Source organism: Heloderma suspectum, chromosome 2 (assembly GCF_057233095.1).
Source record: "Heloderma suspectum isolate Gila_16-S chromosome 2, 16-S_ref, whole genome shotgun sequence".
Taxonomy (NCBI): Eukaryota; Metazoa; Chordata; class Lepidosauria; order Squamata; family Helodermatidae; genus Heloderma; species Heloderma suspectum.
Genome location: NC_139459.1, coordinates 202917647 through 202944230, shown reverse-complemented (window position 1 = coordinate 202944230; position 26584 = coordinate 202917647). Strand labels below are relative to the sequence as shown.

The 26584-nt window shown below is 41.5% G+C and overlaps 1 protein-coding gene across 1 annotated transcript in view; it reads left to right on the top strand.

Moving 5' to 3' along the window:
• Nucleotides 1-557: 557 nt before the first annotated feature.
• The window catches only part of SMURF2 (SMAD specific E3 ubiquitin protein ligase 2), a 108655-nt gene continuing 82628 nt past the window's right edge, over nucleotides 558-26584 (top strand). Inside the window, exon 1 of the mRNA XM_084837453.1 lies at nucleotides 558-869. Within this exon, the coding sequence (XP_084693579.1) occupies nucleotides 818-869 (52 nt within the window). The 5' untranslated portion in view covers nucleotides 558-817. The remainder of the gene's footprint in view (nucleotides 870-26584) is intronic.

The following is a 26584-nucleotide window of genomic DNA, read 5'->3' as shown; positions in this document are numbered from 1 at the left end:
CTTTCGCTGGCGTTTTCAGGGCAGACTATGGCGGGGTGGTTTGCCATTGCCTTCCCCAGTGACTACCTTTCCCCCAGCAAGCTGGGTACTCAAAAGCTTGGAAACAAGGCTGCCGTCCTAGACACCCTTTACTTGCGAGCAAGTCCCATTGAACTCAGTGGGAATCGGCGCGCTGGTGGCCGAATCATGAAGGGCGACCCATTAAGTTCTAGGCCAGTGCGTTTGGCACATCCGCAATGTTCTCTGCGGCATCGGAGGGATCTAGAACGGGGGGGCTACGCTTTATTATAAGGGTCATCCGGGAACCCTGGGGGCCTAATGGGGCCCGTCCCCATCTGTACGGCCAGGGGACATCCCCTCTGGCGCCCCCGAAAGGCCTCCCCCCTCCTTTCTTCTCGAGGAGGAGGACGTAGCAGTGTGCGAAGGCATCTAATTTGAGGCATCTTCTCTCGCAGCGAACCCTTTGTGCTAGCAACACACCCACACGCTCCCCCGTCAGGTCAAAGCGCTTTTCTCCGTCTCCTGCTTTGTTGTACTCACCGCCTGAGCCCCGGGCAGGGGGCGGAAGGGAAGGCGGCTGCTGCGTCTCCTCCTCCTCCTCCCCGCTCATGGCGACACTGGGCACATCCGGGCTTTTCTTCCATCGGCGGCCGCCGCCGTTGCTGCTGCCGCTCCTTTGAGCCGCGTCCATCCCGACTCCATTAGCGGGTCCCTTCCCACCCCCTCCTCTCCCTGCCTATCTTCCCCCCACCCCCGTCCCCGGCAGGGAGGGCTCCGGGGAAGGGAGCGCCGAGCCCTCGGGAGTATCCGCGGTGTCATGTCCAACCAAGGGGCCCGGAGGAACGGGCCCGTCAAGCTGCGACTGACAGGTGAGGAGGGATTAGAGGGTCACCCCTCATACACACGTTACGAGGGAACACCGGGAAGTGGAAGGATAGGCGCGGGGCCTTGTTTTCCTGGTGCTTCCTGGGGGGAACGGGTTGGCTTTTAAAGAACAGACCGAGAAGAAAGGGCGCTGTGGGGTGGGGAAGGAGCCCCTTTGCTTTTCCTTCTTGTGTGTGTTTTTGCGGGGCGGGGGAGAAGTGCGTGTGTGATATTAGAAGTGGCGGTGTTGTGAGGGAAATAAGTATTTGCTTGCTTTTAATATGAAGCCATTGGAGGAGGAGAGCGCCGATGAAAAGGGTTTGGGGTGGCGAGAAACTGAAGTTGTGGGGCTCGTTTTATATATTGAATGGAGAGGGTGCAGGAGCAGAGGGCCCAGGGTGCTGAGGGGAAGAAGAGAGCATTTCGGACCACAGTTCGTTTAAAAAAAGAAAAAGAGGAAACAGAAATGGGAAAGAGCCCCAAACCGGGGGATTCAACTGGGAACGAGCAAGCGAGCGGCTTCCATGTGTATTTGAGATTGAACCTGTGGTCTGAAGGACTCTTTCGAAAGCTTTCAGGCCTCAGGAGAAAAGTAAACTCTTCACCCCGCATTTCCTCCCCCGTCCCTCCCCACGATCTCGGCAATCAACGACGGGTGATGGTGGGGGGAAGGATTGCCGAGCTGTTTGTGTCTCCCGTTGAGAGAAAGGTGTGAAAATCTAAATGAAACGATACACAACGCAAAGATTTGCAAGGCTGGTTATTGCAAATGTTGAACACTGTTATGAAAGTAGATGTGAAGCTCTAGAATGAGCATTCTGTTGGGTATGAGACAAGTTCTCCTAATATTTTCATCCCTCCTCCAGTTCCAATATTTTCAGGATTTAGGGGAATTAATTAAATGCACTAAAACAGATTATAATGTGTGAAATCAAATAGTGCACTTTGGGATGCTGGTGGGGGGGGGGGGGTTATGTCACTCAAGTGTCAGTATAGGTTCCAAAGCAGAGAGGGCCAGAAAATAGTTTATCCTCTCTTCTTTGAGCATAAACTTGAATCAGTTGTCAGCCTCTTTGTACCCTTTGTTTTGATCTGCTGGGCTGCCCAGCTTGAATCAACTTCAGTAGTGAGGGGTTGTGTAAGGTTATCTTGATATAGTTCCTCATGTTGTAGAGTATAAGAATACTAATCTTCTGGATGTTAAAAACTGATATTTTATATCACTGTGTATCTGAAGTAGAAGAGTTTTTCAGATGAAAAGAAATCTGAAAATGTGTACCTTGCTGGAGGATCTCGTTGCAGTTTTAATATTGTTGCAGTTTACATCTGCCTTAAACAAAACAGATAGTTACAGCCCAATCCTGTGCACATTTTCAGTGGGGTTTACTCCCAATTAAAGGTAGGATTGCAGCCTTAGGGGAAAATGTGTATAAAAATGTGAAGGAATAGGATTGTTGGACATTAACATGTTAATTTAATTTGAGGCAGGTTTCAGAATTGTTAGCATAATTTTTGCATGTTTTGAAATACTATAACATAATTTCAGTATATGCTGTCATTTGAACTGTAAACAATTGCATGTGTTTCGTGATGAATCTTTAACTGTCACATTTTTTGAAAATCCTAACAAATTGTAGGAAAATGGTTCTCATTTTAATTTGTCTGCAGTGTAATCATATGCATGTTTACTCAGAAGTAAGTCCTACTGGTTAGATCAAAACATATTCTGCCAGCATGGGAGTGGGGGGCTGCAGGGGAGAGGAGAGGATGGGGAAGTCTCATTGTGCTAGTGGAAGCCCTGTTGCATGAGCGGGCTTCCACTTGCCTGAGATTGGATCCAAGCTGCCATGTTGAATGGAGTTTACTCCTAGGTAAGTGTCCATATAGGATTGCAGCCCCAAACTTATTTCTAATGATAATAAAATCTATAATCCTTAAAATTGTTTACATTGTGCTGTTGAGCTCAATTAAACTGTTATGAATTTGCTTATAGGATTTGGTAAACTCCTTAGAAATAGGCTCTTGGAGCAAGTGTGTTAGACTGGAATGTGGAATAGTTGTGGTTCTGTTTTTGATGCTTACTAAGCTACAGAACAAAAACATGCTTTTAAACTTTTAAAACTTGGTAATGCCTTGAGGGGAAAAATATTTTTAGGCAGTTGTCTTTGGCCTATGGACTTCTACTTCAATTTGCTTTTCCCCTTATATGTTAAAGTGTTGGATTCTCCTTCATGATAATTAATGCCTTGTGAAGCATTCATATCAGTGTTTGCTGGTAAGAGACAAAAAGGGGGTAATTATGTTTTTAATTGCATTTTATTTAATGATAAAAACATATATAAGTGAACAGCAGTGGTGGTGGTCTTTTCTTTCTTTTTTTTGCCAATGTAGTCTAGTAGAATAGGAGCCTTGAGCAAGTGACAGTTTCAATTTTTGACTTGTAAAATTGGAACTATAGTAGTTTGGCTCACAGGGAAGAATTAATAAGTATTGTAATATTCTTTGAATAATAAAGTATTAGAGAAATTATAGCTGCTAATAATAAAAAAAGAATAAGCAGGCAAACTGCTTGATATTGTTAAGATGAAACACTTTATGTTTTGGCTAACTATATGCATTTGAAGTTTTTTCTGAAAGGAAATTTTAAATGCTTAAGGGATGTTTCTGCAGAAAAATATCTCCCAGCTGGGAGTTGTAGGACTTTTTTCTGTCTAAACATGCATAGGATCGCACCTTTAAATGTTAAAAAAGGAATAGGTTAAGGGCTATGCTGGCTGGAGAATGCTGGGAGTTGTAGGACTTTCTTCTGTCTAAACATGGATAGGATTGTGCCCTAAGGCTGCAGTCCAATGCACTTTTTTTCTTTTTTTAGAAGTAAGTGGCATTGTGGGCTGTAAGTGATTTTTTCAGGGGTTGCTTTGGAACATCTTAATCTCATGTACTTTGTGGTTTTGATTACCCATTTTGGACTAAAACATACTTCAGGAACTTATAAATGCTAAACTTATTTGGAATTAAAATACTTTTAGGCTGCAATCCTATACATCCTTACTTAGGAATAAGCCTGACTGAACTCAATGGGGCTTACTTCCAAGTAGACATAGGATCGTGAGATGTTTAGTCTTAATAGTTTTAGATGTTATGAAACTAGCAGTCTTCTGTTTTGGCTTTAACATTTTCTCTTGCCCTGGATTAAGTCTGTAATCAGTGTGTAATACATATTTATTTCAAATTCATTATCTCAGAACTTGACGGTGTAGACTGTGAAAAATGGATTGGAAAAACTGGATTCAATTAGCTGTTTTCAGGACATAAACATTAAAAGTTTTAGATGGAAACATTGTTTTGACTGACTGGATAAATGACAGGATAGTGTTTGATGTGAGTCCAAGAACTGATTTGGACCTAATGCCCAACTTCTCTGTCCATCTTGAGGAGCCAAATAAAATATTTAGCCTAGGCCTGATTTAGAAGAAAAGGTTGATTCTTTGTGAGGCTTTAAGAATGTTTGAGAAATGTTTGGCATACCTTTGCACTAAGTGTTTAACAGTTTATTTAGATCTCTGTTCTGTAACCACTGTAGAGACATACTTCTAAGTTTACAGGATTCCTAGCCTTTTCATAGCAGTTCTTGTATCTGTTCACTGTGTCTCTTTTTATTTGCCAAAATGTCACTGTACAATCTACAATAGATTACCATGTGTTTGGTTACAGACAATATGCAGATATATGAAAATAATGCTAAGAAATATTAGTATGAGGGCTGGTTTCTGGCTGTGCAGTACAATTCATACAGGTATGAACTTGGACTTTTACTACTGTTGATTTGACTTTACCAATGACAATGGTGTCCATGTAGGAGGGCTAGGGAGAGGGGGTCGCTGTTATCTATCTTGTCTAATTGGATGCTGAAAGGAGGCTAGTGGCCTTAGAAGGCTCTCCCCCACCCGAAACTGACTCTTGAATCTGTTTGGATTTCATTCATCTGTAAATGACACGAAAAAGCTATATGGATGCACACGTCATAGTTTTTAAACATGGCTTAGTGCTGCTCTCTCTACAGAGTTCACAGTATTCAGAACAAACTCATTGGAGATTAAATTAAGTCTTACTGGGATTTACTTCAGACTGTGCTGCATGTGTCACTTGTGAAAATGCCCTAAGTTGATATACCAGCAAGCAAATATTTAGGATGGTACTTGACACTACATTTATCTACACAAAATATTGTGCTGGTACAGTGAGCAGGTAATGACAATTTAGATGTTTTCAATCTGAGTGTAAAATATTGTTCATGTTTCCCCTTCAATTCCAGTATGAATTTACGGCTTCACAAAATTGCTGTCTCCTTAATCTCAGCAGGGAAGCACCTGTGCTGCATTAAATAATAGGTGTGGTACTCCATCAAGAACAACATGGGAACTTACCTGATAGACACTTAGGGCACATGCTGGCTGGGGAATGCTGGGAGTTGTAGAACTTTTTTCTGTCTAAACATGCATAGGATTGTGCTTTTTACTAAATTAAAGATACTGTATAGATACTGTAAAGCATAAGCATCATCATATTAGGTTCTTAGTTCTATTTGGTTTAAGGGTAAATGGGGAGGATATTTGCTTGTTGGGGAAGAAGATGCCATTGAGGAATACATCAAAATAAAAGCTAAAGGCCATGTCACACACACTTTATATAGTCACATGTATGGACAAACATAATGTGAATACATACATACCTGATAGCAATTCCTGTGATTGTGGTGGCTGGAAAAAGTGCTGCTCCAAAAGCACTTTTGCTAAGATTGCTAAGGTCTATAGTAAAATGCCTTCTTCAAACCAGCTTTCAGCTTCTTGGTTACATTACTTAAGAAGAACCAGTGTATTCTTTCTACAGCCTTATCTTTACCATCTGTTGGCACTTCTTGCAGGCCAAGTAATCTCATACTTACTTTTTTAAAACTATGGTATTGTTTACAACATTTAAAACTATGGGCTGGAACAAAATTGATTCAATGGGTATATATTCAAACAATCTAGTGGAATAACTTTGGTTCAAAATGTAATTTTGCTTTACAGTTTTTAGTGTTCTTTTGACACTTATCTAGATTTGTGTGTCTTTCTCCAGTGACACTTCAACACCATACTTTTTTCTGTTATTTTGTACCAGATGTGGCTTTTACATATGACTTCCTTTCTTTGCTAGGCAACAGATCTAAGAACTTAATAGAGGTTGGTTTGGATAACCTTTGTGGCTAGTATTGATGGAGCAGACCTCCTTACTAAAAATGATGGCATTCTCAAGAATTAAATGGATTGTCCTGGTAGCTGCTGCTCTCAGATTAGTTATAGTGAATACATGCCTCTTAATTTGTCCTTTGATTATGTGGTTGCTGTCTTTTCTTGAGGAGATGGATCTACATTACAATTCTCTGTAACTTTCTCACTTCTAAACAGGATCTTGGCTTTTGTTATGAATAGAATTTTAGAATCTCTTTATTGGATTGAGTAATCACGTATTTAAATACTAGTCCTAGGGCTCAAGCCTGTCTCTGTGTATTATTTTTCTCTGTCATGAACAAGAAAATCACATAAACTACTGTATTTCTCTTCAGAAGTAGAATACAATGCTTCTGTGTTGCTCCAGTTAACTGTAGAGTTTAGCTGTTTACTGGGATTATTATTGTTTGGCAATGGAAGCTAGAATATACAAGGCTGAACAGCCTGCAGAATTTTGCATGTTAGAAGTAAGAGCATCAGTTTTAAAAGACCCATTTCTTAAGAGCATGGGTCATTCTGTAGAAGTGCTGTTGGAATTAATCATGGGGAAGGTTAAATTCTAAGAATTTCAATCCTGTCTTTCACTGACTTCATGATAAATCAGGGTAGTATATGTTACAAGACTGGGATTATAATCCTAGGCATCTCTTGTCAGAAGCAAGTCTAATTGAATTCAAATGGCACTTACTCCCAGGAAAGTGTCAGTTCATTGAAACTGGAAAACTGAGCGAAGAATATTTAATTTTAATTTGTATGTGAAAAAACAGGCACAATGGTGAGATTGTCTGTTGAAGGTGTTAATTTAGAGTTAGACCCCTACTTCTCTGACTTCCAGCCTGATGGCCACTCCCATGTCTTTCAGAATACAGTAACTTAAAACTGAAGCTCAGGGTCTGTTCAGTTGAGACAGTAAACTAGTTGTGTTTCCAGGTTTCTTTGCTTTTCTGACATATGTTGCTTGACCTTATATTTGTACCATTCCTTCCAGAAATGCGTTTAACAGTTTAATCTTAAATGCCAAGTCTCAGAGTAGACTATGCATTAATTTCCTGTTACCCATAGAACTTCAGCCGGAAAGTCTGATTATCACAGCCATTCCATAATGTGAGGAGGATAATAGTGTCAGTGACAGGGTAGTGTCTTCACATTGGCTCACTTTTGAAAGCCAAATGAAAAGAAGCATCCTATTACCTCCTTCTTGTTTATTAAGTAATTGCTAGGCAATTCATACCAAAAAACCCTAATACAAATTGCAGAAATTGATCAATTCTTGCAACATACAACAGTCAGTTGTTCGCATTTCAGTAGTGAGTAAGAGGAGAGATAATTATGCTATATGATAGGAACAGGCAACTGAAGCTAAAATAAATGAAGAGTGTGGTCTTCCCCCTTGCCCTTTAGGGCAGCGATTAGTGGTATATGTTTCAGGCAGGCACAACTCGGGTGTAACCCATACACAGTCATATCCCAAACACTCAGCTTTACCCTCAAGAATAGCGCAATAGATTTTAACATGAAGAATGCTGTTATTTTTTTCTGGTTTTGGCAGCTAATGTAAATGTTGGTGACCTCATGCATCTCTAATAGTAAAATATTATGCAACTATGAGTGTGGTTTACAAGTTTTCCTAGCGCTCCCATAGTACTTTGCTAATATTCTAAGCTCCAAGATGAAAATGTGTAGAATGTTTTTCTGGCCTGGCATACTGCTTTCACCATTGATTTTATGTCAGTCAATTAATCATGGAAATAAGTGGAAATAAAGATGTGCAAAATGAAACAAGTGATTTCAATTACTGAGCAGACGGTCAGTTACCACATAACATTCTTGATCTTCCAAATCCTAGTTTAGAAGATCGGAAATGTGCCTAGGACTTGTGTGCTCCCTCTTCCTTCCTTTATGCACTCAGATTGTTAGTTATTTCCTGTTCGGCACAAACCATATTGTCATTACATCTGTCTGAGCAAGCTATGGTTTGCACTTGCCTTCCAAACCAGAGTTGCAAACCACAGTTAACCAATATTTGTCTCCAATGTTCCTCAACATCTTCATGAAACCACTGGGAGAGATTATGCACATATGTGGAGTTTTGTGTCCTCAGAATGTTGATGACACTAGTTAGATTTCCTGTGTGGTGGTGTTCCTGAACCCAGGTTTGCAGTCAGTAACGAGCTGGATGATGGTTTATAGACTGAAGCTCAGTTCACGTAAGACTGAATTGTTGATATTAGGTAGGCTTAGAAATGTAGAATTTTCAGAAACTTGGGTGGGGGAGTGTTTCCCCTGGGGAAAAATGGGGGGGGGGAATTTGGAATATATGCAATACTTAGTCTCTTTTCAAACCTAAACTTATTTTACTGCTTTTATTATGTAAAACATATTATTTATAGCTTAGCATGTGCAATTGTGCTACTTGGCATATTTATGAAATTTATAAAGAAATCCTGTTCATGTTTACTCAAAAGTAACGTCCACTTTGCTTAGAGAAGCTTCCTACCAGGTAAGTTCACATAAGATTGCAGCCTCAAAACATCTTAATTTTGTAGAGGCAAAATTTTGAATACATCCAGACTAGAGACCAGCAAACTGTTGTACCATATGTTGTTGGGTGCAGCAATGCATCATGGATTTGAGTGTTGTATTATCTACTGTATACATATAATTGATCCTTCTCTAATAACTGGGGTGTTAGAACCCATGGAGTCTTGTGATCATTTGGCTAGGCACTTTCTAGATAAAGTTGGTAGTCTTTATGCCATTATGTTACCAGGCCATGTTCAAGGTGATGTTACTGACATACAAGGCCCTAAATAACTTGGGACCAGGTTACCTGAGGGAGCCCTTCTTTCCATATTAACCTGTGAGGTCATTGGGATCTACAGATCAGAGCCTCCTAGTTGCTCTCTTCCCTGCACATGTACATCTGATGGCAACCAGGGGGAGGGCCTTTTCAGTTGTACGACAGACACCAACCCTGATGATGTTTTGACATCTGTTAAAAACTTATTTAGCCAAGCATTTCTTGATTTTATAGCTTAGTTAGACTTCCTGTTTTCTTGTGGATTTTATTTAAATTTTAATTGTTTTAGGGCACAATCCTACACATATTTAGTCAGAAAAAGTTCTACAACTCCCAGCATTCCCAAGCCAGCCATGGGTTGTGCCCTTAATGAATTTTGTACACTGCCCTGGAATTTATTGAAGAAGTATAGTATATAAATATTTTTAAATAATAATGTTCAACATTGTCATACGTAAAAATCTTTGTTCTACACATAGAGTGAGTAAATCTTTCTCTTGAAAAACATTACACTCATTTCATAGGAGAAAATATTTCATAAGAACTTTTTTCAGTGTTCCCCCCAAATTTTTCAATTGGGATAATTGGGATGGGGGTGGGGAGTTCTGGGGAGTAGGGGAAATAGGAAAAAAATATTCTCCCTCTGAATTTTTCTGTTCTCCCTGGGCCTCCACATCTCTAGGCAAGCCAGCTGAACTGGGTGGAGGTATTACTCCTCTTCTGGAAGGGATTACTCTCTTGCTAAAGGAGCATGTTCGCAACTTCTGGAGTACTCTTAGTCTGGCTCTGCTTCTTGATATTCAGGTTGCATCTGTAGCCAGACATATCCTTTTCTGCTTCACTTAGTGCTCTTTTCTCGGAAACAAGGATGTGGCCACCATGATATCATAGAATCTTAGGGTTGGAAGGAGCCTACACGACCATCGAGTCCAACCCCCTGCTCAATGCAGGAAGCCTGATTCCTAGGCAGTCGCCCATCCAAGTACTAACCAGGGCTGACCCTGCTTAGCTTCCGATAACCCATCAAACAGAAAAACAAATGATATGCCCAGGTAACCTCTAGAGGGGTTGGCAGTCCACATTGGCACCACTGGAACTCTGTGGCGGTCTCCCCTGTTGCTGCCACTGAAATCCTGGCAATTCTGCTGGGAAACAGGGTGCACAGGGAGTGCACACCTTGTTTCCCACCAGGATCAGGCTCCCAAATAGCCCACCAAATAGTGACAGTGGGGACTAGGGGAGCTGCACAAACAGCCCTCAGGGGTTGTTTGCCACGGGCCACATGTTGCCTACTCTGGCTCAAGACATTTTGCAGGGGTGGCTCAGGACATGTTGCTGCCTGGGATGAAGCAGCAACTGGTGCCTTCCTCTCCCTCTGTTCCCCCCGCCCCCACTAGTCAAGGTGCATCAATACATTATTTTGGCGCCTGAGGAAGAAAATCCTGCAATCACACCTCCCCCTACAAAGCAGCAAAAAATACAACAATAAGAATAAATAAATAACAACTTGTTGCCATTTCATGATAGCCACCTCATGCAGCTGATTTGGATATTTCATCCTGCCTGATGATAGGGCCAGCGCTGGTGCCAGAGTGCTGATGGGTGCTGGCCTGAGGGACAATGTAATACTGGTCTTTATAGAGCTGCACTGGTTGCTAATTAGTTTCCAATCCCAATTTAAAGAGCTAGTTTTGACCTTTTAAAGAATTGTCTGGGGCCCTAGGTATCTGAAGGAGTGCCTCTTACAATTCTTCTGCCCCCACCAGTGCCTTGAAATTCCTGGGGGAGGCCCTATTGGAAGTTCTCTCTTCTCTCTCCCCCCACCCCCGCATCTAAAGTTCAGTGAGTGAGAATTGGTTATTTTCCATTGTAGTGTTTTTGCTGTGGAATTCCTTTTCTAGGGAGCTCATCCTTGACAGATCTCTTGAAGTTTTAAAGAAAAGTAGTAAAGACCCTTCCCCTTAGGAAGGTTTAGTCAGGCACTGATGATGATTTTTTTTTTTATTAGAGCTGGCACGTATGGCTGTCGCTTAACAAGTTTTATTGTTCATTTCTATAAATTATTGTTTTTGCTGGATGGGACCTCTCTGGTATCCATGATCCTCTTTTTTCCAGAAGTAGGAAAGGAAAGGTTCCTCCTGTGCAAGCACTGAGTAATTGCTGACTCCTAGAGGGACACCACTTTCGCTGGCATTTTCATGGCAGACTATAGCGGGGTGGTTTGCCATTGCCTTCCCCAGTTGTGACTACCTTTCCCCCAGCAAGCTGGGTACTCATTTTACCGACCTCGGAAGGATGGGTCAACCTGAGCCGGCTACCCGGGACCCAGCTTCCACTGGGATCGAACTCAGGTTGTGGGGAGAGTTTCGGTTGCAATACTGCCGCCTACCACTCTGCGCCACATGAGACTCTGTTTCCAGAAGTAGAGCAGGTGCTGCATTTAGTGTTTATTGCGTAAAAACATGTATACTCACATTGGTGTTAAGGGATTTACCTTGCAGTGGATGCATACACAATTGTGGCATGTAGAATGAACCTGGAAGGAGCCTTGGGCTTGCATATTTCCATCTGCACCTCCAAACACTGATCTGGCAAATGATGGTTTGTGCTTTCCTACCAAACCAGGATTTCTGGTATTTTGTCTGAACCTTACATTTGAATTCAACTGCCGCAGAGCGACAGTGGCCAGTCTCATAATGTAGGTAGGTAGCTGAAATCACATTGCTAATGCAGTTTCTGCTGTGACTACCTATTATTTTCTGGGCAGAGGTCACAATGCTGGTTTTGACGTATGATAGCATATATGAGCCCGGTATGTCTGAGACTGCATCTTTTATGTTACCAAAAATCTTTTATTCAGAATCCAGTATGCCAGCTGTGGAAAGCAAAGCTCTCACTAACTACACCATGCCTGTGAAATTCTGTCATCTCTGCATACTCACCAAAATCCAAAGCTGAGCATCTTTTAGAAGTATTGTATTTAAGAAATATATTTTTGCTTGAACTGGCTTTTGTAGACTGAGGCTTTAACATTTGTTATGTGCATATATTTTATGGATGTATGAATGATGTATTATGAACTGATGTATTTTTATCAACCCAAAGCCTTTAGAATAGGATAGAAAACATGGCAACTAAAATCTTGTTTTCAGCAGCAAGAAGTGTGTGTGTGTGTAACAGTATAGGAATGTTTCTAAAGTGTTTGATGTTTATAGCAGCTGTTTGCTTCCTGGAGAATTGGAAGAATAGAAAATACTTGGGAGGGAAGAATAGGACTGGTTGAAATTAAGTGCAGCTGTGCCAAGGTGTGTGCGTAAGGGCACAATGAAACACAGTAAAAGACATAGGGGGCTGCCACTGAAAATTACAGCACTGTGTCAGGCATCCCCCCTCAACATCTAGTAGTTTACTTGGTGTCTTGACATCATTATCTCTGTGTGTGTGTGTGTGTGTGTGTGTGTGTATGTGTTTCCTTGCCCCCATAAACAGTAGCCAGTGGTGTGGAGAGGTAGTTGGGAAGTACAAAGCGTAATGATGATCCTGTGACAGTTGTACAATCTGTGACAGTCATACAACCGAAGCATTTGGGAGGAAAAAGATGATGTATTTAATGAAGATGTATTAATAATGAGTTAAACCTCTGCCCCTCCCACCCATCGTTTTCATGATTTTAGAAAAAGCGAAGGTACTGTGTTGGCCAAAAGAAAAGGTATTATGGTGATGTGGATTTCAGAATGTTTCTTTTTCCTTTATCTTGGACAATATTATGTACCATTCCCCTATGCTTCGGGCTCATTCCTCATGTTTTTGGGGAGCTTCAAAGAGGACTCTGTCCAGAAGCACGTATCCTAGTGGTTGCATGAAGTAGCAGTGGTGATTCTTAGTGAATTTTGTTTAAGGTGCTTTCTGTAATTATGTTGCTTTGATATTGAGGGCAATACCTTTTTCTTACTAAAGGAAACATAGATTTTGTAGGTCCAGTGTAATAATTACACAGCTTACATGTGTAAGCTGGCTATTTGGAGATTCTTCTCAGAAACAACTGATTCTGGTACTGAGGGGAAAAACAGGCACATACTTTTCTTTGAACTAATTTTGTATAAACCACTGTCTGTGACTCCAGTTTAAAGAAGCAATGATGTCACTGGGCAGTCAGGCTTTTATTATACCCCAGTTTCATGGGACTGTGACATATGCATGACACACTTTACAACAAGTATTTCATACTATTTGTTTTTTATGTGTTGGAATTGGGAATGAATAGTTTCAGTGCTAAAATCTTTAGAGCCAGTTGCTGAAATCATGTTGTCAGTGTGTTGCCCTAATCTTGTAATCTTATTTCAAGTGAATCAAGTTGTTGGCTTACTTCCATGTTTTTCTCAGTTGAATATGCCTTAATTCTTTGTGGAGAGTTTCCTTTATGGCAAGCTGTTTTTCTCGTTTTTTGCCCACCCTTCAGTCTTGCATTGCTTTATTGGCTGGAAAGACTTTATAGAGTTCCACAAGGAAGGAAAACTTGTTTTTCTGCTTTCCAGTGATGCCTTGGATTTTCTAAACGCTGGTCATGAACTTGTCACTTGCATTTCTGTCCAGCAGATGGTAGATACATATGGTCTTTATGGACTAGGAAGATAGTATTGAGCAAAACTATGCTTCTCTATCCCAGAATAGTTCTTTAAAAGTTTTATCAAGCAACTTTTTCTTGTGCAAATACATTTTAAATTTCACAGCAGTACTGTGGGGAAGAAGGATGAATTGATTTAATTATTTTGGTAATGAATTAAGTCAAAATGAGGAAGTATGCTACAATCCTTCATCCAATGTTGCTCATGTAACATCCCAGTGAAAAGTGTGCTGCATTGTGGTAATTGGTTTTTAGTCACCTATTAGGTGCCGTAGTCATATGATTTTACTGAGTAGCTTGCCAAAGGGTATGTTTAATTTTCACACCCAAGTTCTGCTCCTGGCACAACATTTTCCTCTATGGGTCTTCATTTGGAATGATTCCTGGGGAGTATATGTGAACAACATTGCAGTGGAATTGAGAATCTGTGTGTCTATTTCCTGAAATAGCTTTAGCAGGACACTGTGGATGCTTCCATACAGAGGGCTCGTAGGCCCTCTGCACTATCAATCAAAAGGCAATGTGTAGCTATTCTTTCTTTCCATAGCAGATCTTTTCTGGTAAGAAAAAATATGGAAGAAGCGGTGGAAAAATGCAGGAGGTTTACAAATGGAAGATGATGTTGCCTGACCATTGGTTAAATTCTGTGTTTGAAGCAAGGCACTTGCAGAATTATAACATCTTCTGAAAGCACCCTATTGCTGTTGGTTCTTGAGATCCCATGTGGGTTCTCATTGCCTGTTTAGTCTTCCCCTTGGCTACCAACAGCACCCCCATAGAGGAAATAGTTACCTTTGGGCCTCCAGCAACAGACAATTTGAATTTATGTAAAGTGGGAAATAGCCACTTAAAATGCTGGTTTCAGTGGCAGGAAAGGTCATATGCTGATGTTATCCCAAAATAGGGTCCTGGGATTCATTGTATGAAGCCTGAAAAGGTTGCAGGCAACTCTCTTGGTCCAGTAGAGAAAGATTCAAGAAATAACAGCAGGGAACATGGGACCAAGGAAAATGTCACTGAGTACTGAACAGGCTTTCAAGTTTCCCAGATCTCCTACAGCAGCCTTCCCCAATCTGGTGCCCTCCAGATATTTTGGACTACAATTCCAAGCATTCCTGATGATTGGCCATGCTGGCTGAGTCTTATGGAAGTCCAAAACATCTAGCACCAAGTTGGTGGAGGCTGTTCTACAGGCTGAATGTTAAGCAGCATTTTAAAAAGGGGCGGGGAGTAAGACATTCTTGGGCATAGTGAAAAGGTCAAAGTATTCCTTTGTATGATAGACTGAAGGAGTATTCAGACAGACTTGATTAGGTTAGGCTATGCTGGGTACAAAACACCTAAGGCTGCTCAATCTGCAAAACTGTTACGTTCTGGATCTCTTTCTGTTGAAATGCAGAAAGAGATGGAGGGGAACTTGTATGGTGTTCTCTATTGACTTGGGAGGGACTGAGTTGAAACGTATGCCCCCTCTTTTGCAGGCATAACTTTATACCATTGTTGATGGAGGCCGTGACTCCTGAGCATGCATAGGATTCTGATTAACTTCCACAACTCCCATTCTGCTCAATTCTGTTCCCCCCACCCTCCACCCCTTTGCGGTGGCAGAGACCAATTGGCATAAGGATAGTATTTTTAGGCCAGTGTAGTTTGTGCTTTGCCGGTGCAAGTGGGTTTGGGAGCAATCCTGTGGTGCCCAGCAGGTGTAAGTTGTGGATAGGATAATGTTGTAAATCATGCAGTCTGAAATCCTGCTTAGCTGTATTATAGATCAGACTGGCAGATTTTCCATGTAGTGGGCAGAATCCAACTGGCTTCCTTCTTGCCATGGAAGGCTTCCATTGGGGGAATGGAGAGGGGTTGATTTGCAGTGATTACCCTCCCTCACAGTCCCATATGCCTCCCCAAAATCTGCTCTGGAGGATTGGGATCCTCCAGAGCAGATTTTGGTGGGCTGCAGGGGTAGAGGGAATTGCTGCCAATCACACCCATACCACTGACGGAAACCTTTTGTCAGTGGAGGGAACCTAGTTGGTTCCCCTTTGTTAGAAAACATGCACTCTAGGATCATATAAAGATTATGAAGTTACTTTGAATTCACATAAGTATCTATAATAATAAAAATGGGCGTGTGTCCGTTTGTCCATCTGTCCATCACCACAATAGCTCCAAGACTCTGAAACCTAAAAGCCTGAAACTTTGCATGCATACTAAGGGATCCTAAGGGTGTGCTTCTCAGAGTTATTTTCTTTTCTTATAATGCATTAATTAATTTTAATTAATTGAAATGTATCCAGTGTGTCCATGTGGTTGAAGCTTGCAGTCCATCTTCAGCCACTAGGGGCAGACTTCCCTAAACAGCACATAGCTTTGCAGTCCATACAGTTTTTGAAGCCAGGGAGGGGAGATCAGTAGTCTGAGGGACACAGTTAAATGCCTGCCTCTTCCCCCCTGGTGTTGGGCAGCCCCCCTCAGTGAATGGAGTGGACAAACCCCTCCTTTAAGGGGCCTCAGAGGTACACACTCCAGGGGCCATGCCTAGAGGTACCAATGGGCATGACTTCACTCACGCAGAGTGGACACAGTGTGTCCCGCTCTCTGACAGCTGTGTATGTTTGCTTGAAGGCTTTGCTGTATCAAGCTAAGGGCTATTTAGTAGGCCAAGGGACAGGGTTATATGCCTGTTCCCTCTCCCGTGCTGTGGGATAGCGCCCCTCCCTTAGGGGAATGCAGTGGAAAGATCTGTCCCTCAGCGGGCTATAGGGATGTACCATGGCAGAGGCCAAGCTTAGGTGTGCCAACATGCATGGCTTCACTCAGGGCAGGTATTCAACTCTGACAGCTGCATAAGTTTGCTTGCTGTATCAATGTAAGGGCTATTCCCACCCATGCGAAGCCAGTTCCATTCGCTAGTGTATGATATAAAGGAAAACCAGAGTGAGCAAACAAACTTAATACAGACAAGATGGAAATGCTGTTATACAACCTGCCCTAGATGACATTGCATTTGTTCGGAAGAATCCAACTTTGACCATGGGTTCTCAGGTGACATTGGTAGTTAAGAACACTTTTTACCAACTTTGGTTGGTTCTGTAATGCAGCCTTTGGATCTTGCCCCAGTTGCTCATCCACTAGTTACATTCAGACTGGAGCACTGCAATGCTGTCTATGTGGGCTTCCCTTTAAAGAAAATCTAGAAAGTACAGTTGATACAAAATATGGCTGCCAGAATGCTGGTAGGAATGAGATGATTTGACTTATCGCACCAATCTAATTCTAACTGCCTGACTTAAGGATGACCTCCCTGAGCTTTAAGATTGGCTGTGGAGGCCCTATATACTCTGGCCAGTTTTCATTGCTGGACACCAAGAACAGGGCTGCCTTGGTGGTGGCATCCCAGTTAGGAAATTCATTCCTGGGAGAAATCCAGCAAGCTCCCTCTTTCCATGTTTAGACAGGCTTTTTTATTTTGTCAGGCATCTTCTATTTTCTGTTGTTATAAGTAAAATTGTGTGTTTACTCTGTCTTTATCCTGTGGGTTTTCCTATATGTGCCACAAATACATTAACCATCCAGTTATACATCTAGCTGACTTGCCCACATCCTTAGGTATTCCATCTAGAACCATGCCTACCCCACTTCATACTGTTGAATTCAGTGGCCCGGGGGTGGGGGTGGGGTGGGGTGGGGTGGGGGTGGACAAAGAACACAGTGATGTCACAACACAGGTAGATATTACAGGGGGTGGAGCTAAATATGCAACTCCTATTTTGGGCAGCAGCCACATGTATGGTGTAATCTAGTTTGGCTCTTAGGAGAAGGGGTATACGTGAAAGATTAAGTGATGTCAATGCAGGGAATGGTGAAGTTATTGTTTATACTTTTTAGCTGTTTGCACATTCTGATGAAATATACATTTCTAATCATGGTTTGGCCTGTTGGGGGCTGCTTAATAATAGAAATAATTAAATATAGTCCATGAAGTTTAATGGATACATTTAAATCTGCACTAGACTAAGACTATTGAAGCCGCCGACAACTGGAATTTCAGTATGGAGCACAAACAGGCATTTATATACTGACATTAAATCACACCTACATAATTAGCAAATTCTAAAGTTGCAGTATAATCCTGTTAAAACCAATGTAGGTTCTGCCACTAGTTTCAGTAGTTTTGCAGGGTTTCTGTTTTCACAGTGGCTGTAAGCATTCCTTTTTACTTAATAAAAGCTAGCTTCACACTTGGAGAACTTAAGAGCTTTTGGTTCTTCCATGGAAATGCTTTTAAGTAGACCAGGGCTGCAGTTCTTCACATGCTCACTAAGGAGAAATCCCCAAGTGGGACTTGTAGTTGAGTAAATGTGCATAGATTTCTCCTGTTAGAATTGAGGTATGTTAGATTTTGAACCCAATATCAGGTTTTCTGTAATGTGGAGCTATCGAAAAATGACTCTGCTACTTCTCTCAAGAATATAAATTTAATTATTAAATGTAGTGGTGGTGGTTAAAATTGAAACACAGGTTATGTAACTTGGCATCGTAGGGGGAAAGCATCTCTTAATCTCCCCCAATTGGAGCTAGCTTCTATTGCTAATGTAACTATTAGAGATAGATTTACTGTCCTCAGTGATAGTGGTCCATTAAACTTCTAATTAAAATATACATGTTCTTAAAAATAGCAAAGATGTCTTTTTTAAAATGTGGTTTTGAAGATGAAACCATTTTTATCTGGCATAGTTGTATAATGAATAAGCGTTGGTTCTTTATCAGGATGGTGGTGATTCTAAGATGCTTTTAAAACTTAAATCATATACATAAAAACACAGGCTTGGATCCAGAGTTCTGTGAGTGGAACTCTGCTTTTTGGATATTCCTGTTGGAGGAGGCAATTTTCACGGATACGTCCTTCCTCCTGTAATTCTGTTTTGGAGAGTTGGGAGACTCTCCGGAACCATGTGGGATGTGAAATGGAACCTTGCAGGGGTAAGGGGGAATTGATCAAAATCACCTCCCCCTTTTCCTGTAGTGGGAGCCTCTGCTGGATCTCATTCCCTTCTGTGAACAGGAGCCCTTCCATTCATGGAAGGGACACTCTGGATCCAACCCACAACTAATGAGCTAAATAGTTTTTTATACATTCTAGACATCAATATTTTTGAATGTTAAGGATGGAGTTGAAGCTGACTTGGAAACTTGCAGCCAGGTGTGTACGCAAACTTGTTAATAAAATGGGCATATTCTCTGTGTAATGAAACCATTCCAGGTTGTTCACTCAAGACCTGATACGGTGGTGCGCAAATTGAACTTTAGCACTGCTTTGATCTTCCATTTCCTCCCTCCTAACATTGGGCTGGATACAAAGATTCCCTTCCTCCAACAGAGAAAGGGCACCTTTGGATCCAACAGATTTCCCTTTCAGTTCTATTCCACAGAAATGTACTCATTGGAATGCATCTTTAAGGCATTTGAGACAATTCGTTTTCAAGGCTAAGTAATCTATAAATTCTTGTTCAGCTGTGTATAGATGTAGGTTCATATTTCCATTTGCGTCATGTGAATAAGAGCATAGTAAGTATTTGCCTTTAAATAGCTTCAGTCCACCCAAAGCTTTTGAGGTATAATATGATCATCCTAAAAGTATCCAAATCTTAGTTAGATTAGTACTACAGAAACAGATGCTATCAACCTGGGAACCTTAAGTGTTACTACTTGTTGATTCTTTTAAAGTATGACTTGGTAGATTTAGCTTAGTTTATAATGTTTAAATAAATGGGCTGCCAAATTCCTTTAGTCTGCGGAGTGTATTTTTTATGTTCCTTTCGCTCTCCTCTCCCACTCTCTAAGCTTCTGTCTACATAAAATATTTAAAGAGGAATTATCTGAGCTTCTGTTCACAATAATTACAACCGTCCACCCTACCCCACCCAAAAAGAAACTGATTTGTAATGTATGTATGTATGTATGTATTTAATGCATTTATATCCCACCTTTTTTCCTCCAAGGAGCTCAAGGCGGTGTACATGATCCTCCTCCTCTCCTTTTTATCCTAACAACAACAACCCTGTGAGGTAGGTTGGGCTGAGAGTCTGTGACTGGCCCAAAGTCACCCAGTGAGCTTCCATGGCCAAGTGTGGACTAGAACCCGGATCTCCCAACTCCTAGTCCAACACTCTATGAGTGGAATGGATGGATGGATACCTTTTGTTGCCATTATAGAAAACACTCAGCAATTGTTGTAATTCAAGAAGAAAATAACCAAAAAAACTAAAATGTAGTTATTGGAAAGATCCATCTGGTTCAAATGCAGTCAATAAATGATTTTGTTTTGTTGCTGCACAATGTATGCATATTATATATACATACATTTAATACACACACACACACACTCATTCATACATACATACATAAAGTATACATATAAGAACTAGGATTATTAAGAACATTTGTTCTATCACTTTAGTGGAATGGAATGATTAATGATGTCTGATAAACAGGACAAAGTCTAGTCTTGACAATTGGCAATAAGAGTCTTAAAAGCAGGTTATACAAAACTAGTTAACCTATAACAAGGATACAGGAAAAGCCTCACAGAAGTCAGCCTTGTAGGCAGAAAGCTTGCCAAATGGGAAATGATTCACCGTCTCTGAATGGGATGAGCACTGAGCAGAAACAGTTTAAATTTCAGACTTATTTGGCTCATAAACCACCAAATATGTGATTATGGCTGTATCCCCCTTATCCTTTGTCTGAGTGTGTCCTGTGCTCCAGAATTCTTCACAGCTGATATACAGTGGCCTGTGTGTTTCTTCATAATGTGGAAATGTATATTGTTACTTATTTGACTTTAGTTTAAACTATATTCCTATATACAACACAAAACAGTCTCAGTATACTGTACAGTTGAAGGTTAATTTTAGGATGACTGGGGAGAAGCATGAAAGGCAAATGTCACATGATTTGGTAGTAGTGACCAAGAACTGAGTGAGAGTGAGTGTGTGTGTGTGTGTGTGTGTGGTGTGACTGACAGGCAGACAGACAGACAAAAAAACCCTGGAGAGGTAATACTGAGCTAGATGAACCACAGGTCTGACTTGGTATAAGGCAGCTTCCTTTGATCCTAAGAAGGGGGAGGTTAGTCAAACCTACTTCGAGATGAATTCCAGTCATTCATATTGTTCCTAAAATTGTTAATAGCTTTTCTTGGTTTCTAGCAGTTCTTGGTGCAAGGAAGTGAGCAGTCACTCATATTCACTCAGGAATTTCCTTCCAACTGACTGATTATGTAGTTACTAATCTATATAGCTATATGGCATCTTGGTTTTAAGTGGGAAATACAATTGAGTTAAACAAAGAATACATTAGACATATGAAATGAGGAAAACTACAGTTTCTCCTTTAGAAAAGTTGACTAATGCCAGACTTACGCTTAATGTGAGATTCTTTCTGATAATGGGACACATCTACGTACATCAAGATATGTAGATCTTCTGTTTCTACCCCCGCCCCCCAGGACCTTAACAATACTTCTTGCATTCATTTTGGAGCACAACACACATTGAGACATAGGTTAAGGGGGAGTCATTGGGTAGTATCCAACAGAGCCCTCACTGCTGCCAGCATGTTTGCTGCTCCTGCTGCTGGTGGCAGCGATGAAACGCTTCCTGGGGGAAGAACTTGTCCCTTCTAGAAACAAGCATTTGCTCTTGTGGTGCTTCCCCCTGGAAGCGCTACATCACAGCTGCCAGCGGTAGGGGCTGTGCCTACACTGATGCCAGCAGGCTTGGGGCACCCACGCAAAGGCACCATTGGATACTACCCATTGCTACATTCATTGTTTATGTACATAAAGGTCTGCCAAAATGTTGTCTCTCCTAGTAATATATTGAGAAATTAAAATGCGTAACATGATGTCATTGTACTTTGAAGTTTCCTACCCCCACAAGAGGCAACATTACAAATGGGAGGGCACAATGAAACTTGGAGTGCAATAATATTGTATCTTTTGCTTTACTGTCAGGGGAGAGAGGAGAAGAAAATGTGGGTCTGCTGCTTTTAGTGGCAACCATGTGGCTTCCATAAAGCCTGTTTCCTCCCTTAGAACAGTTACTGAGATTGCAAACATGGAAATGAACAGTGAAGATAGCATTTTTTTTTCCCTTTAGGGGGAGGGTTATGTAAGGAAGGGCATCTGCAAAATCCTTCACTCGGTTTTTCTTAAAGGAAATAAAATCTTGATCTTGGCAGAGAAATGGGAAAAACCTTCCTAGCCCTGACAAGTTTATCTGTAAGTGTAAATATATATAGGTTAATATTTAAGCCTTTTACCTTTACACACATCTGTGGAAACCATAAAAATGAATCCATGGTAAGTATTGCATAAATAGCAATCTTCTTTCTAGAACTATTGCAGGTAATTACTGAAGTTATAAATACTTCAGTAAAAAGTAATTTATTTTAGCCAGGAACTACTAGAATGCTAGGATTTCTTGTCTCTTTCGATTCAGTATCCAGTTTAACCTGTCTAAACCTTGTTGTTTAAAGGTGCCATTTTTAAATTATTAGGTTTAAAAAAAAATATTTGATAGCATGGTTGTTGTATTGGAAAATAAATAACACAGATTAATCTCTCCCTTCAGTTTTGAAACATAGGATTATATGTCATTCTATTAGTGTCAGAATGTGGAACCTCTTTCAGCCCAAGGGCTCAACTGAAGTTCAGAGAACTTCTCAGGGACTACATTCCAGTGGTGGGTGGAGCCAAAGGAAAAAGTGGTGAGGTCAAAATACCAGCATATATTAGCTTAAAGCTTTTAACTGCCAATAACTAAATCTTAGGACAGGCATTTCAGCCTTTTAAAATGGGGGGAAAAACCTACATAAAAGCTAGGAAGACACCAAACAGTTGGTATCAGGGAAGGGGACATGGTCATATGGGACCCCCAGGAGGGCTGGATTGGACTCTTAGGAGAGCTCAGGATTCTCCACCCTCAGGCTCTCCAAATGATGATCTGGAGACCATAGGAGGGCCAGATTGGCCCTGTGAGTCTGAGGTTCCCCATCCCTGCACTAGTACAAATGATGTTGCGCTAGTGGAAACCAAGTTCCAAACTAGGGGAGAATCTAACTACATTTCCACTTGCACAAACCGGTCAGGAAGCTGGATCATTGTGCTTCAAAACTGACTATCAATATGAAAACAAGTACAAAATGAAATTAAGAAAACATAGCTTTCATTTTTGCTTACTGCCTACTGAGCTAAAGTTGGAAGGGAATATTTCATTTAAAGTATTTTTTAGCCATTTTAAGGGCTATACACTTGCAAAGTGGTATATAAACAAGAGCACAGTCAGATACAAGACATAACAGCCATAGTAGCAAGCACACATAATACTTTGCAAAGCTGCTTTGAATATACCAAGCCAACTATATATTCAATTCAAGGTAGCTTTAAACAGAAAGGTCTTTACTGCTCACATAAATCCCTGCACAGAAGGAGTTAGGTGCACAGCAGTAAGAAAGGAATTCCACAAGACTGGGGCTAGTGCTGAGAAGGCCCTATTTCTTGTGCATGCTACTCTAACAGGTCCTAATAATGGGCCTTCAAAAAGGACCCCTAACCGAAGGCAGTCCTTCAAATAGCCTGGTCCCCAAGCTGTTTAGTGCTGTAAATGTTAAGACCAGCACTTTGAATTGTGACCAGAGGCTTAATGGCAGCTAGTGTAGTAGGCACAAAATTAGATGTACATTTTCTGACCACCTGGCACCCACCATAATCTGGATGGCCGCTTTTGTACCAATTGGTGCTTCTGATCAATCATTAAAGGCAACCCCCCATAAAATGCATTGCAGGAGTCCAGTCTGAAGGTAGCTTGTGCAGGAATAACTTAGGCCAGGGTTGACCATTTCAGATAGGGCAGCAACTGTCATACAAGCTGGAGCTTGTAAAAACTACTTCCTAGCCACAGCCACTACTTACAACTCTCCAGTCAGTGATGAGTCCAGGAGTACCTCTAAAGTGCCACCTGGTTCTTTAAGGGGAGTACAACCTCATGTTAGATGGTTTCACAGCACTATCCAAATCTGCTGACTTCCCATCCCACAGAACCTCTGTTCCTGGTTTAAGTTTTAGGTTGTTCTCCCTCATCTGCCTCAGCATTGCATCCATTTGTTCAAGAGTTCCCCTACCTCCCTTGGATTTATAGGTGGAAAAGAAAGGTAGAGCTGTGCATCATCTGTATATCAGTGACAACAAAGCCCAAACCTCTGGATGACTTCTCCTAGTGGCTTCAAATAGATGTTGAGGAGCACTGGGGATAGAATGGAGTCTTGTGGCACCCCACAATCAGAGGCCATGGGGCAGAACAGAAGCCACCAAAAGCACCTTATGGCACTGACCATTGAAGAAAGCTGAAAGCACTACAATACTGGCCTCTTAATTCCAGGCCTGAAAGTTGGGACAGAAGGACATCATGATTAATGGTATCAGATGCCACTGAGATTCCCAGAAGAACCAATAAGCATACACCCCCGTTATTCAGTCTGCAACTCAAATCATTCATTAGGGCAACCAAGGCAGTTTCTATCCTGATCCCAGGCTGAAACCTGGACTGGATCTAAGTAATTGGTTTCCCCCGAAACAACCTGGAGTTGTGTGGCCACCACCCTCTCCGACACCTTATTCAGAAAGGGAAAGTTTGAGACTGGGCAGTAGTTGTCTGAGTTCAAAGGGTCTAATGTTAGTTTCTGTAGTCCAGGGATGAAGAACATGTGGCCTTCCAGATGTTGGTGGAGTGCAGCTATCATCAGCTCTACACAGCACAGCCAATGGTGAGGAATGTTGCAGTCCAACAGCATCTGGAGCCATACATCCCCCACCCCTCCTCTAACTATTGACCCACTTGCGTCATCACCCTCAATTCCTCAGGCTACCAGGGAGCAGCTACTGTTCTGCAATTCAGTCAAGGACGCTTGGGAGCAATTGTGTCTATGGCCTAAGTAATCTCCCTATTCCAGGCAGAGACTTGAACCTCAATAGGACCAGTGACTAGTCCTCCAAGGATTTCAGAAAAACCTTCTGGATTTGTCAGTCTCTGAGGATGAGCCATTGAACTACACTGCACACTCCATCCCTGTGGAGGTACAAGTTGTCAGAAAGCTAAACTTGATCAAGTAATGATGTGTCCATGACAATGGAACCATTGCTAGTTCTCCCTGCTGTCATATCATGATCCCCCAGAATAGATCACCAAATCCAAAGCGTGACCCACCACATCTGTTAAACCTGCTGTAATTTGTGGTAGGCTGGACCAGATAAGATGGCCTCAGCAGGAATGTTGAAATCCCCTAGGACCAATAACCTTGAGTTCTCAGCACCACCTCAAGACTACCTCTGCGTGCTTGGACAGGGAGACTGTTGGGCAGTGGGGTGGACAGCACACTAACGGAATCCTAAACTTATCTCAGGTTCCCAGTGCCAGGTTCACGCAGTCAAAACTGGTAGACCAAAGGACTGGGCACCTGACAATAAGGATAGAATCTTTGCAGGCTGAGGATGCTACTCCTTCCCCACCCGTCCAGTCATGATTGATGTTGCATGTAAAAGCCCAGTAGACAGATCTGAAACTAATTCACACACCCCTCCTCATCTAGCCAGGTTTCAGTTACACCGGCAAAGTCAATGTGTTCATCTTTGAGGTCACTGATGATGGACATCTTCCCATTAACCAACCTGGTGTTCATTAGCAGCCCGCTCAGACTCGAAAATCCTGTAGACCGGCCACCAGGGTTATCGAAGCTGGAGGAGAGACTGGAAGGATACATAGTGCATACATTTCTAAATTGTCTTCCCCTTGCCTGACATTTTTGACTTCTACCACCATAATACCCTCTGCCCATAACCACATTAGTGGTGGCCCCTTCACTGCCTTTTATGCATATTCTTTCTTTGTTCTCAGCCACATAAGGCCTTACTGAGCTTGTAAAACATTATTCTAGTTGAGTAGCTTAATTCAGTCAAATTCCACAGTAATTCAGTTTTCAGTTCATAGACACAGCACAAACCCAACAGAAAGACTAGTGTTGTCTGTGCCAGGCTGGGATTCTCAATTCAAGGACTTGGCCCTTACCCCTTGTTCCTCCTTAGAGAGGTTTTGAAAATTTAAATTACTAAAACTTTGTGTGAATGGGTCATCCTGATTTGAGACAGTTCTACAATTCTGCCTTATATAAATATAACACATTCTAAATGTATTATATCTAAGAGCCTCTTCATTAATGGAACAGAATGTTGTCTATTTACTTACCCTTTCCATTACTGAAGGCACAAACTACTAGAATTTAAGGCACCCAGTGTATGACAACCAAGCTCCTTAGAATAACCAGAAGTAGCCCTATGTTTTTTAGAGCTCTGTAGTCAGAGTCACACTTTAGAAGATTCAGAATTTAAGGAAGGATTTATGGGCCACTTCAGAGACAGATGCTAAATGTCAATGGAGGCGAGCGTTTTGCTCTGGAAGGTGCCACACTACTCCCAACTTAATTTTAAATATTAATATTTTATTAATAATGTTTAATATTGTTTAAAATATATCTTTCCTTCTGACTATATGGTCCCCCAGGTGGCCTGTAAAACATTAAAAAAAATCCAAACAGGCAAAAATTTAAATAAAAAACTGCAGAGCACAGCAACCCCCCCCCCCATAAAACAGAATTTAATCAAATGTTGCTAAATGCTTGGGTAAATACAACGGGGTCTTTCTGGTGGCAAAGTGATGGTTGAATAAATACACCCAATTGATAGATTTAGAGGAAGTTTCATACACAGGGTGGTACAACTGAGATGGCCCTACCCTTGTAGCTACTCAGTCTATAGTTGTCTTTTTATAATGTCTTAGATAGTCTCTCTACCAAATGCTCAATAATTAATACTGAATTCCAAACTCAGTTTTGCTGCACATTAATGTCATTTGTATAGAAGGAAGAATTAGTGAGTGGTAGTGAGGCCAATCTACCAAAATCAAAAGC